The sequence below is a fragment of the Merops nubicus genome, unplaced genomic scaffold (genome assembly GCF_000691845.1).
Source record: "Merops nubicus isolate BGI_N331 unplaced genomic scaffold, ASM69184v1 scaffold15022, whole genome shotgun sequence".
Lineage (NCBI taxonomy): Eukaryota > Metazoa > Chordata > Aves > Coraciiformes > Meropidae > Merops > Merops nubicus.
The window spans coordinates 8,013-19,363 of record NW_008593052.1 but is presented as its reverse complement, the minus strand read 5'-3'; the positions used below and the strand labels follow the sequence as shown (position 1 = coordinate 19,363).

The window sequence follows — 11,351 nt, the reverse complement described above, 5'->3', positions numbered from 1 at the left end:
TGCTGAACCCCTCCAGAACTCTGCCAGTTGTTTGTTGATTTTTCCCTGTGAATGGGATTTGGGGTAGGCTGAAGTGCTCCATGTGTACACTGAGGTTATAAATTCCAGTTAGTGTTCTTGTTAGCAGAGGTCTCTTTTCCTTTTTCCACTTACAGGAGGCCACAGTGTAATACTGTTAGGTAGTTTAACCTCAGATTCATATCCATATGGTTCCACGTAAGCTGACAAAAAGCTATTATTGGAGTTTTTACCTTTTTCTTTGTTTTCTGGGATATAGGTGTTTGCTGTCAGCAGGTGGAGACAGTGTGTTGAGGCTTTAGTAACTTCCTAAGTAGGTGGAGTTGATTCCTGGAGCTCGTGTGGCATAGGCACTTACCTGGCTAAGCCTGAAATGGTGATGGTTTCTGTTGGCTCCACTTCCTTCTGCAGGCAGTGTGAAATCTGTAGCTGCCAAAACTGTGGCCGTTGGCACTGATTTCTTCTGGGTAAGCTGAGTCTAGAGTTTGGGTCTTCAGGCTTTGCAGGGCTGGGGATTTGAAGTGGGCAGAGGGAGAGGTCACTGATCTTATCACTGCCCGAGGGCACAGCTTAGGTCCCAACGATTACCAGTGCTGGTGAGGCACTGGCCCAGGGAGGTGGGGGAGTCCCCATCCCTGGAGGGGTTCAAAAAACATGTGGATGTGGCACTTCAGGGCATGGTTTAGTGCTGGTAGTAGTGTTGGGTTGATGGTTGGACTTGGAGGTCTTTTCCAGCTGTAATGACTGTGATTCTGTGAAATGAGTGTCACTAAATTGGAGCTCACTATTTAGAGGGAGGTTTCTTTGACTTGAGGATGCAGACGTGCTGTGGGTGATTTTCTTGAGCAGATGGTAGCACTCTGCCCAGCCACATTGTTCCTCATCCTCCCTTCTTTTACACTAGCAATTTTAGGTAAGGAAGCATCTTTTCAATCTCCCTCTTGGAGGCTTTAGGTAAACTCTTAACAGCAGCCATTTGAGAGAGTTTTGGATACTGTGGATTAATTTCAGCAGAAGAAGAACTCACAGAGCTGGTGTGGGCACCTCTGTGTCTGGGAGTCACATTTGGCTGTGCCCACAGGAGGGGGAGAGAGCGAGTGGGCACCAAAAAACACAACAGCAGCAGGTGAATTATGCTGTAAGGAGCTGTGAAGGGTTTTTTTTTTGCTAGTACTTCTGATTTAAAAATGGATCATTGAGACATCATCACATGCACAAACTGAGCCCAAGAGAAATACCTTCAGAGAAGAGCAGTGCTTCTTGGCTGTTCAGACTGGCAGCTGGCAACCTGGCCACTTCCTCTGCTGTTCACCTGGGTGGAATACACGTTAGCAGACTGGAAAAACAGATCCCAGGGATGCAAAGGAACAGGAAAATTAAAGGTTTTGGTGAGTGTGCAGCTGAAGAAAGCTGAAATATCAGACTGCTGAACTCAGTACAAAAGCAGACCACAAAACTGAAGGTGGCTCTTCTAGAGGTACCTACACCCAGTAGTGAAGCTGTTTAGGGGATATATTTTCCCATAGGTGCTGATGATCAGTGGAGGAGATGTTGCTGGAGACTCCTACAGAGCCAGTGCCCCTCATTCCATCCTCTGGAGGTCACGTTGTCCATGATGTCCTTGCTTCTCTAAACTAAATGATGTCAGCAGAGCATTGGATTCAGCTGCTGATGGCAGATGGTGTATCAGGGATGGTCACACCCCTTGTAAGCACTCAACTTTGTGCAAGCCTGAAGTGTTGTTGAATGATATGTTTGAAAAAAGGTTAAAAAAAAAAAAGGTGTGTTCTGCATAACACCTGCCAGAAGTGTTTTATGGGCCTCCTGATGTTGGGCCCAGGGAGGTAATAAAATAAGGGCTGATTTGATGTGTTTCTTCTTATGATACTCCTGGGGTATACAGAGGGGCCCCAGCATCTGAAGGGGTGAAGAGTCTTTGGAGAGAACAGTTGTGGTGAGGTGTTTGGCACGCAGATCACTTCTGGATCCCCTAAGTACTGAGTTTCCACATCTTAAATCTGATCCTGATCCCTTCACGTGTTCTTTTCCTTCCTCTGAATTTATAAAAAGAAGAAAATAGAGGTAAACTGTCACCCTTCCTCTTTGCAGATTTTCTTCCTTTCCAATTGTTCATCCTGCTCCTAGCACAACCAACTCCAATTTTTGTCTATAAAAATACCCCCTAATTTTCAGGGTGCTTCTGTTCTTCTTGATGGCTGCAAGCTTCTGCTAGAAATTTGGGCAGAATTACTATTGCTGCTTCTGAGAGCTGAAGTCACTCACTTGCCTGGCCTGAAAGGAGGGCACGGATAATAGGTGTGAAAATTGTATGGCCTGTTTTATTCCAAGTGAGTGGAGAGAGAAAACATTTATCACAGTGTTTTGTGAAGTCGTTCACGCCTCAGAAGTGATCCCTTTTGGAAGTCAGGGGATGAAAGTGGCTCCAGGATAGTTCCAGAGTGGCTCTGCAGCTCTGTGCCTTGAAATGTTTTAATTAGAGCTGCGTGATGCTCTGCTAGTGGATTGATTCAAGGAGTGTTTCATTCAGGTAGAGGCTGAGGAAGTGAGTCTGAATGAATGAAAAAATGAAAAGTTCTAAGGGAAAATACTTCAGAGTAATGTAACCTGCTCTTTTCTTACTGAGAGTGGCTGTTCCCAACAACACTGCCCATTGCTTCCTTCAACAGAGCCAGCTGTAAGCTGGAACACTTGTATCTGCCTTGGCTGACTTAACCAGAAAGTCCTTGGGTCTGGTTTCTGTCTGTGGTCAAGGCAGTACTGGCACCTCTTGCCCAGATTCCCATGGGAGAGGCTGGTGCTGAGGGCAGCACTTTGTCCAGGGGGCTGTGAGCTCCTGAGGCTGGCGTCCCATGGGACAGCTCTTCAGGGGGCTCTGAAGCCATCTCGGCTGTTACCAGCAATCCCAGACCTCACTCACTCCTCCTTTGAGGAGGGCTTGGGGGAGAGATGGCTCTTGTGCAGAGAACAGCAGAGAAAACCTTGGCTGTGATTGAGCTGAATGGTTTGGGGTGGTTTTTTCAGATGGATTTTCACGGGCAATTGATTTCAAACAGGTTCAGGGGTCGGTGTTTTTTCAATTCCTTTTGCAACATTTCCCTTGAAAGAGGAGCGTCTGCCGTGGTGGAAATAAACCTAGTGTACAGGAATGGCTTTGAAAGGAAGTGAAAAAATGCTTTTTGTGCCTGAGTAAAGGACTGTGCTTGTGCTTTTGTCCCTTCAGTTGTTCCAGAGACCCAACGCCCTCGCCGTGCAGCAGCTGACGGCGGCGCAGCAGCAGCAGTACGCCCTGGCAGCCGCCCATCAGCCCCACATAGGTGAGTCTTGCCTTCAACACCTTACCTCTTACTGGCCTTCTGCTAATCCTCTCAGAACACAGTGGGGAAAATACCAGGCTGGGTCAGTTTTAGAGAATCCTGAATGTGTTTTGGCGCCCGGTAACGGGCGCACAAGCGGCAGTGTAGTGTCTGGAGATGGACCTGAAAGGTTCTGGAGGTGTCTCTTGCATGCTGTAAAAGCTCTGGAGCTTTCACATGTGGCAGGAGTGACACTCCTGCCCTTGCTGAGAGAGCTGCTCAGGAGTCAGAGTGTCTTGAAGCCCTTGCTGTTAACGAGCCATGAGTTGGGGTAAGCTGCACAGGAAAGTGAGGGAAAAATGCACGATTCAGATCTACCCCTGAATGTGCTTCTGTGGCTCAGCTGCCTGGGCTCTGACTTTCAGTTAAAGGTGTAATTTATGCAAACATGTGATTCATACTATTAAACCAGTAGAGATTAACTGGGGAGAGAGCACCTGTACATAGAAAGCCAGGAAAACTGTAGAAGGGCTACCCAGGGATGATTAGAGATGAACTATCTTAGGGTTAAATGTTTTTAGACCAATCACCACTCTAAGTGGTGGTTCCTCCTGCTGGAAAGCCCCGATACAGATGTGCTGGGACTCCCCCAGCTCTGCACCACGTGCTTATGTGCTTATTGGAGTTCAGGGATATTGAATTAAAATGATTAAGCTTTTTAACTGACTCCCTTTCACCTTCCCCTCCCTTCCACGCCCCTCTCCTGCCCACCAGTAATTTCTCTGCTGATTAAACTGTTTCCTTGCAGGGAAGGTGATGCCTACATGGCAGTGATAGTGCCCTGAAGTGTTGCCTGTATGCTCCTTTCACACTAATTAATTGAAGCACTACTGTTGTGTAGAGGGCATGGAACTCAGAGTAGGGTGGAGTGGTGCTTGATCAACCTGCTGTAGAAAATACTGAATAGCAACAAGCAATTAGATAACGTTAATATCTGGCTGGTATCAGTAACAGTGAGGGTGTGTCTGTGGTACAGAGACACCTGAGCCAGCCTGGGTGTTGTTCTGCCACTTCAGCTTTTCTCACAGGATCATTTTGCTTGGGAGAGACATCTAAAGGTCCTTGAGTCCAACCATTTATCCCCAGCACTACCAGGTCCCCACTGCCCCGTGTCCCTCACCCCACATCTCCACGGCTTGGAAACCCCTCCAGGGGTGGGGACTCCACCACTGCCCTGGGCAGCTTGGCACAGCCCTGGGCAACCCTCCAGGGCAAGAAATTGTTCCTCAGCTGCAGCCTAAATCTCCCCGGGGGCAACTTGAGGACATTTCCTCTCCATCCTGTTGCTTGTCCCTTGGGAGCAGAGCCCGACCCCCCCCTGGCTCCAGGCTCCTGTCAGGAGCTGTGCAGAGCCAGAAGGTCTCCCCTGAGCCTCCTTTGCTCCAGGCTCAGCACCCCCAGCTCCCTCAGCTGCTCCTCCCCACACTTGGGCTCTTAGCCCCTTACCCCAAAGCAACCTGAGCGTTCGTGTTCTGAGCTGGGCAGGCAGAGGAGCCGTGGTAGGGCTCCAGTTCCAGTGAAGTCTGTTTTTACTGACAGGTATGTTTTCAGCAGGTTTAGCCCCTGCTGCCTTTGTCCCCAACCCGTACATCATCAGCGCCGCCCCGCCCGGAACGGATCCCTACGCAGCCGGACTCGCCGCGGCCGCCACCTTAGGTGAGATGCTTCCACTTGTCTGCCTGCTCCTGGCTGGTCTTCTGCACCAAAATGGGATGGTGGAAATGAAACATTAGTGCCTTGTCATTTCTGCAGAGAGAGAATTGTATGGCAGCCAGTTGAAACAGACTTTGTCATGGAAACCTTGTTTTCTGTAGCTGAGGTGTGATTGCTCCTGTGTAGCACTTGCTGTAGGCTCTGTTTCTGTTGAGGAAACCCACCAGAGGAGATCTGCAGTGAAGCACTTGTAGATCATAGAATCCTTTAGGTTGGAAGGGACCTCCAAGATCATCAAGTCCAACCATTGAGCCATTAGGGCTCTAAAGTCCTCTGCTAAAACAGATCAGAATCTGTCAGGGTTGGAAGGGACCACAAGGATCCCCCAGTTCCAACCCCTCTGCCATGAGCAGGGACACCTCCCACTAGATCAGGCTGCCCAGAGCCTCCTCCAGCCTGGCCTTAAAGACCCCCAGGGATGGGGCCTCAACCACCTCCCTGGGCAACCCATTCCAGGGTCTCACCACTGTCATGGGGAAGAACTTCTTCCTCACATCCAGCCTGAATCTGCCCCTTCCAGCTTTGCCCCATTCCCCCTAGTCCTGTCACTACCTGATATCCTAAAAAGTCCCTCCCCAGCTTTCCTGTAGGCCCCCCTAAGATACTGGAAGGCCACAGTAAGGTCACCTCAGAGCCTTCTCCTCTCCAGACTGAACAGTGATACGAATGTTGCTGTGTGTTTGGGGTGTTTTGGTACCTGGCAGTAATGAGAGATACCTTTGAGAATATACTTCTGAAATGCTGGTTAGATGGAGGGTGTGTTTTCCTTCCAGGAATGTTGTTCCTTGTTGCTGTTCAGCCTGGGGTCCTGTGGTGCTTACCACAAGTGAGCTCCTTCCTTTTTGCAAGAGTCTGTTAAGAATTTCCTCTTTAGGTTCTCCAGGTAAAAACATCCTGTATCTGCTGCAGGGCTCACACCATGAATAGGTGGTTTTCCAGGTGCCAGGCAGAGATGGTGGCTCTTGTCTTTGTGCAGGATCTTTCTCCCAAATGTTCCTGTATCAGTTTCCAAATTCTTGCCAACTGTCATAACCAAAACAGATGTATCTTGAGATGACAGCTCAGTAAAACAGCTGATCAGGAGTGTGAGGAGCACCCTGGACATTGAACTTTTGCTGCGTAAGCTGGCAAGTTCTTGAGGACAAAGGAAGAATGTCCTTTCAGAAAAACATCTTTCCAACCATGCTTTGCATTCTGTGAGCCACCAGGAGAGGAATCCTTCCATGTTTTAATGGAATCATAGAATGGTTTGGGTTGGAAAGGACCTTGAAGATCATCTTGTAACAACCCCCTGCCATGGGCAGGGACACCTCCTGCTAGAGCAGGTTGCTCAAAGCTCCATCCAGCCTGATCTTGAACACCTCCAGTGATGGAGCATCCACAGCTTCCCTGGACAGCCTGTTGCAGTGTCTCACCACCCTCAGGGTGGGGGTTTCTTTCAAGAAAAGCTGCTCAGCTCAGAGTAGTGGCCCTTTTTAGTGGAGCCTGCAGGCTGTGGCCACGCTCAGCTTACCCCTTGGGTGCTCACTGCAGATCTCTTCCCCTGTGGGATGGTTTGAACCCCCTGGAGCCCCTACACCCTTGGCTGTAGGTGGCTGTGGTGCTCTGCCAGATGCTGTGGTTTGGTACGTGACTTTCTGGCCTGTTCCACAGCTCTTACATAACCCCTGCTGAGCCCTTAAGCTTTGAGGCCAGTATCAGGTCAAGCTCTGAAGTGGGATTTCAGGAACTCTTCCCAGTTGGATGGTGATTTTAATGGATCGTTGTCAAAGTCTGTAAAGAAACAAGTTTGTAATTTGAAGGTGGGCTTTGGAGGTTTTGGCTGTTGTGAATTTTGGGTGCTGATTGCTGAACAGCAGTGCAAGGTGAAGCTGAGATAACAACATACTGGCAAACAAATGATGCTGAGATTAGATGGGAGAAAGCAGAGAGCAAGAGCACGAGGATATTTCTGATAGTGTAGGAGCTGGTGAACTCCCATGTGGTGTTGGATGTGTCTGAATGAATGACCTGGACTCTTGGTGGCAAACAGAAGTAGGAAGCTTCAGTCAGGACTTGGCAGGGAAGAGGTGCCAGAGCACTCGCAGTTCCAGTCAGAAGAGGTGTTTTGTGAAGGGATCCTGGAAGAAGAGGATCCTGGTTGGCCTTTTTGCATCACTTCACTGCTTCTAAAGCTCGTGCTCATTCCTCAGCAGCACTCAGGTTCAGTGGAGCAGGAGGTCAGCACCTTGATTCCATGGGAGCAGCACGTGGAGCTGCTGCCACATTGCCAGGAAACAGCAAGTGTGGCTGAAACTACCTTTTTTTTTCCCTTTTTCTCAGCAGTATTAAACCTGCAGCTGCCTGAATCTCTGACTGGGGCCTTAGAAATTTGAACTAGGAAATAGCAGACCCCAGGATACCCAAAACACCCCAAAACTTGGCACTGGGATCTCTGCTGGAGGATTTTTTTGAACTTTGACTCTTGAAAGCAAAACAAAAGAATGTGTAATAGGCTGAGGTGTCCTTCCAGTGTTGCACCACTGAGAAATCTGAGTTACTTCATCCATCTCAGTGGGCTTTGGGCCCTGACAGCTTGAAATGGCAGTAGAACAACCTTCCCTCCTCGTGGGTGTTTTGGGGAAAGTGCCTTTTCTGTCTAGGCTGGAGCAGTTTTGTTTGAAAGCCTTTCTGTGTCATGAGTGAGGGCACTGCTGAAGGGCCGTGGGGCAAATCAGCTCTTCAGAGGTGTGTAGGCAGTCAGAAGTCCCCCCTGATGCATATGGGAGTGTTAAACTGGGAGGACTTGGAGAAGTTTATGAGAAGAAATTAGTTTAGAGCAGTTGGTGGTTCATTGCTTGCAGTTGCCTTTGAAGCACAGTGTGTGTGTTTGATGGCAGAGATAATTCTGTCAATTAAGATTCTGCCATTGTGGCAGCTCTTGCATGACTGTAAGACTGTCAGCCCTGTACTAATGCTCTTCCCTTCCCAACAATAGTAGCATTGTAAAGAACAATTTGAATGCAGAGGAAAGAACTAGACTTTCCTAGACTCAAAAAAGGTGTGAGTTTAATTAGTGGAAAGACACTTGTCTTGAAGTGCTGAGAAGTTGTCAGCTGTCCTTGGAGAAGGATGTCACTCAGTAAAACAAAAGCAGTTGTGCCTTTTTGAGATGAAATGGGGAATGTTGAGTCCTTGTGAGCTGGCATGTTATGGGTAGAGAAGTGCTTCTGTTCTTTGTAGAGAAGTGGATGCTGCCACTGAGGAATGAACACCCAGGGCTCCTAGACTGAAGGTAGAGTTGGTTTGGATGTGTCTGCACTGTGATTGTCAAGCTTGGCTTTCTTAGAAGCCTCATTCCCTTGGTGCTGCCCCACGTCCCATACAGAGCCAGCTCAGGATGCTGCCACTGAGGAATGAACACCCAGGGTGGATGGATGGATGGATGGATGGGTGGATGGATGGGTGGATGCACACACCACTCAGGAACAGAGTGGAGGGAGCATGTCCAGCTGGCTCTCCCCAGCTGCTCCAGGCATGGTGTCACACAAGGGGACCTCTCCTCTTCTGGACCTGTGCTGCCCCAGGGCCACACTCAGGGATTGTGTGGGGTTGCACTGGAGCTGTTTGATCTTGGCAGATTTATCCCCCCCATCCCTAAAAGCACGTCACTTCTCAGGTATGTGTGGTTGCTGAACTGGTGGTGGTGAAGGGATCAGCTCTGGAGTTGATGGGATTTGATGAAGTCACTGTTTGCAGCCTTGTGTTTTCATAAAATCAGAGAATCCTTTTGGTTGGAAGGGACCCATAAGATCGTGGTGTCCAGCTGATCCCCCATCCCTGCCAGGTCCCCACTGCCCCGTGTCCCTCACCCCACATCTCCACGGCTTGGAAACCCCTCCAGGGGTGGGGACTCCACCACTGCCCTGGGCAGCCTGGCACAGCCCTGGGCAACCCTCCAGGGCAAGAAATTGTTCCTCAGGGACAACCTCAACCGCCCCTGGGGCAACTTGAGGCTGTTTCCTCTTGTCCTGTCCCTTGTTCCTTGGGAGCAGAGCCCGACCCCCCCCTGGCTCCAGGCTCCTGTCAGGAGCTGTGCAGAGCCAGAAGGTCTCCCCTGAGCCTCCTTTGCTCCAGGCTCAGCACCCCCAGCTCCCTCAGCTGCTCCTCCCCACACTTGGGCTCTGGACCCTTCCCCAGCTTCGTTCCCCTTCTCGGGCCACGCTCCAGCCCCTCAAGGTCCTTCATAGAGCGAGGGGCTCAAAAATGACCTGATTTGAGGTGTGGCCTCCCCAGTGTCCAGTCCAGGGGCACATCCCTGCCCTGCTCCTGCTGGCCACACCCGTGCTGACCCAAATGAGACGTGAGGTTCCTGGGGCTGTGTCCTTGGTGGTTCACCAAGTCCTTGTCCTGGGCAGGAGGGGGCTGGCTGTTCCTGCCCAGAACAGGTCTGGCTTCTGCTCACAGAGCTTCAAGTGTGAAGGCTGAGATTAAAAGCACAGATTTTGTCCTGAACACACTTACAGCTGGTTTTGCTAGTGTTCCTTGAGAGGGATATCTGTGAGTGTCCATGGCTGATGTGTGAGATGCAGTAGTGGGAATATTGGCTTTCAAAGGCAGCAGAACAGCCTTTATTTTCTCATAGCATGTATCTTTAATAGGTGTGAGAGCAGGTGCAGCACCTCCTGAGGTAAAGGAGCACTGTGCCTGTTTGGAGCAGTCTGGCAATGATGACACACTTGCCCTCACTGAGAACTCTGTTCAATAATGAGCCTCACCACGCGCTCAAGTGAGCTGAGCCAGACTTGCAGCTCTTTCAAGCCCAGCTGCCCACAGACTTCAAAGACTTTGTGTCTCTCCTTCTTTTGAACCCCTAAGGCTTTTACAGAACTGATGGCTCACCTCTAACAAGGAAAAAAAAAACAAAATCTGGACTCTCCTTGTTTGATAATTAGAACTGAGATTAAAATAACCCGGAGAGATGCCCACATTTTGCCCAGATGAAGGATACTGTGACTGCCTAGTAGCTGAAAGGCCAACACAGACTAATTGCTGGCCTCAAATGGAGGAGTTGCAACTGTTTTCCTGTTGAGCTGCCCTTAGCAGTTGGCATCTGGTCTGGGCTGATGGAACATTAACAGCCCAGTGATCAGGAGCTCCCTGTCCCGAGCTGCTTCCATCACACTAGGCAGTGCTGCTGGGGGACTCTCTCCTTTTCTGCAGGTTTTTTCATTTTAGCTACTGCTTTGCCACGAATTTCCAGGTTGGAAGGTAAGAAACAAGTGGTTGCTGCTCTGGGATAAATGTGAGACAGAAAAAATGGCCCTTCTTGGATAGAGGCTCCACGGTGAATCCAGCGAGGGTGGGTTTCATGCAGAGCTCTGCTGTGAGGTGCCCAAAGTGCCTGGAGTTAAACAGCAGGGCACTTGGCACTCCTGCTGCACAGAGTGCCCTGTGGTAGTGGTACTACAGGATCCTAAATGAGGGGAAGGTGCAGTGGTTAAAACCAGAACAATAAAGGAGCATAGCTGTTACATTTTTGAAATATGCCCAATCTGAAACTCCCTCAGCATGAAATGAGCACGTGGAGACGTTGCTGAACCTCAGCAGGCCCCAGTCCCAATGGCAGGAGGAGCTGTTCCAGGGCTCTTCCATTGTGTACTGGTTCTGGAGACAAACCTGTTCCTGTAGAAAAACCAAAACCCAAATTAAAAGCTAGTGCCTGGATTTCCCCCCGTTGTTCTGCCCAACCCTGCACTCGCCGTGTCTTGTTATGTCTCTGTTTTTACTCTCCTCCCTCATTTTGGGGGGTAGTTTTGCAGCCTTGGGGCACACGCCTGTTGGTTGTGTGTGTCAAACTGGGAGACATAACCAACAGCAGCCCTGAAATCACTTGGGTAGAACTCAAATGTGAACTGTCTCTCTTAAAACAGAAGCTGGTTTTGCTCCACTGGTTCAAATTCCCCAAAGCCCTGTCTGGACTGTGGCTCTACCTTACAGGGCTGGCATATCACAGGCTACTCCTCCTGGGAGGAAGGAACCCGGGTGATGTGTCAAACTGGGAGACATAACCAACAGCAGCCCTGAAATCACTTGGGTAGAACTCAAATGTGAACTGTCTCTCTTAAAACAGAAGCTGGTTTTGCTCCACTGGTTCAAATTCCCCAAAGCCCTGTCTGGACTGTGGCTCTACCTTACAGGGCTGGCATATCACAGGCTACTCCTCCTGGGAGGAAGGAACCCGGGTGATAGGGGATGTGTTTGGAA

The 11,351-nt window shown here is 49.7% G+C and overlaps 1 protein-coding gene across 1 annotated transcript in view; it reads left to right on the top strand.

The window, feature by feature from the left end:
* Positions 1-11,351, top strand: part of LOC103768218 (pumilio homolog 1-like) — a 53,382-nt gene that overhangs the window by 34,940 nt on the left and 7,091 nt on the right. Inside the window, 2 exon segments of the mRNA XM_008935360.1 lie at positions 3,260-3,353; positions 4,944-5,048. Coding sequence (XP_008933608.1) covers positions 3,260-3,353; positions 4,944-5,048 — 199 coding nt within the window.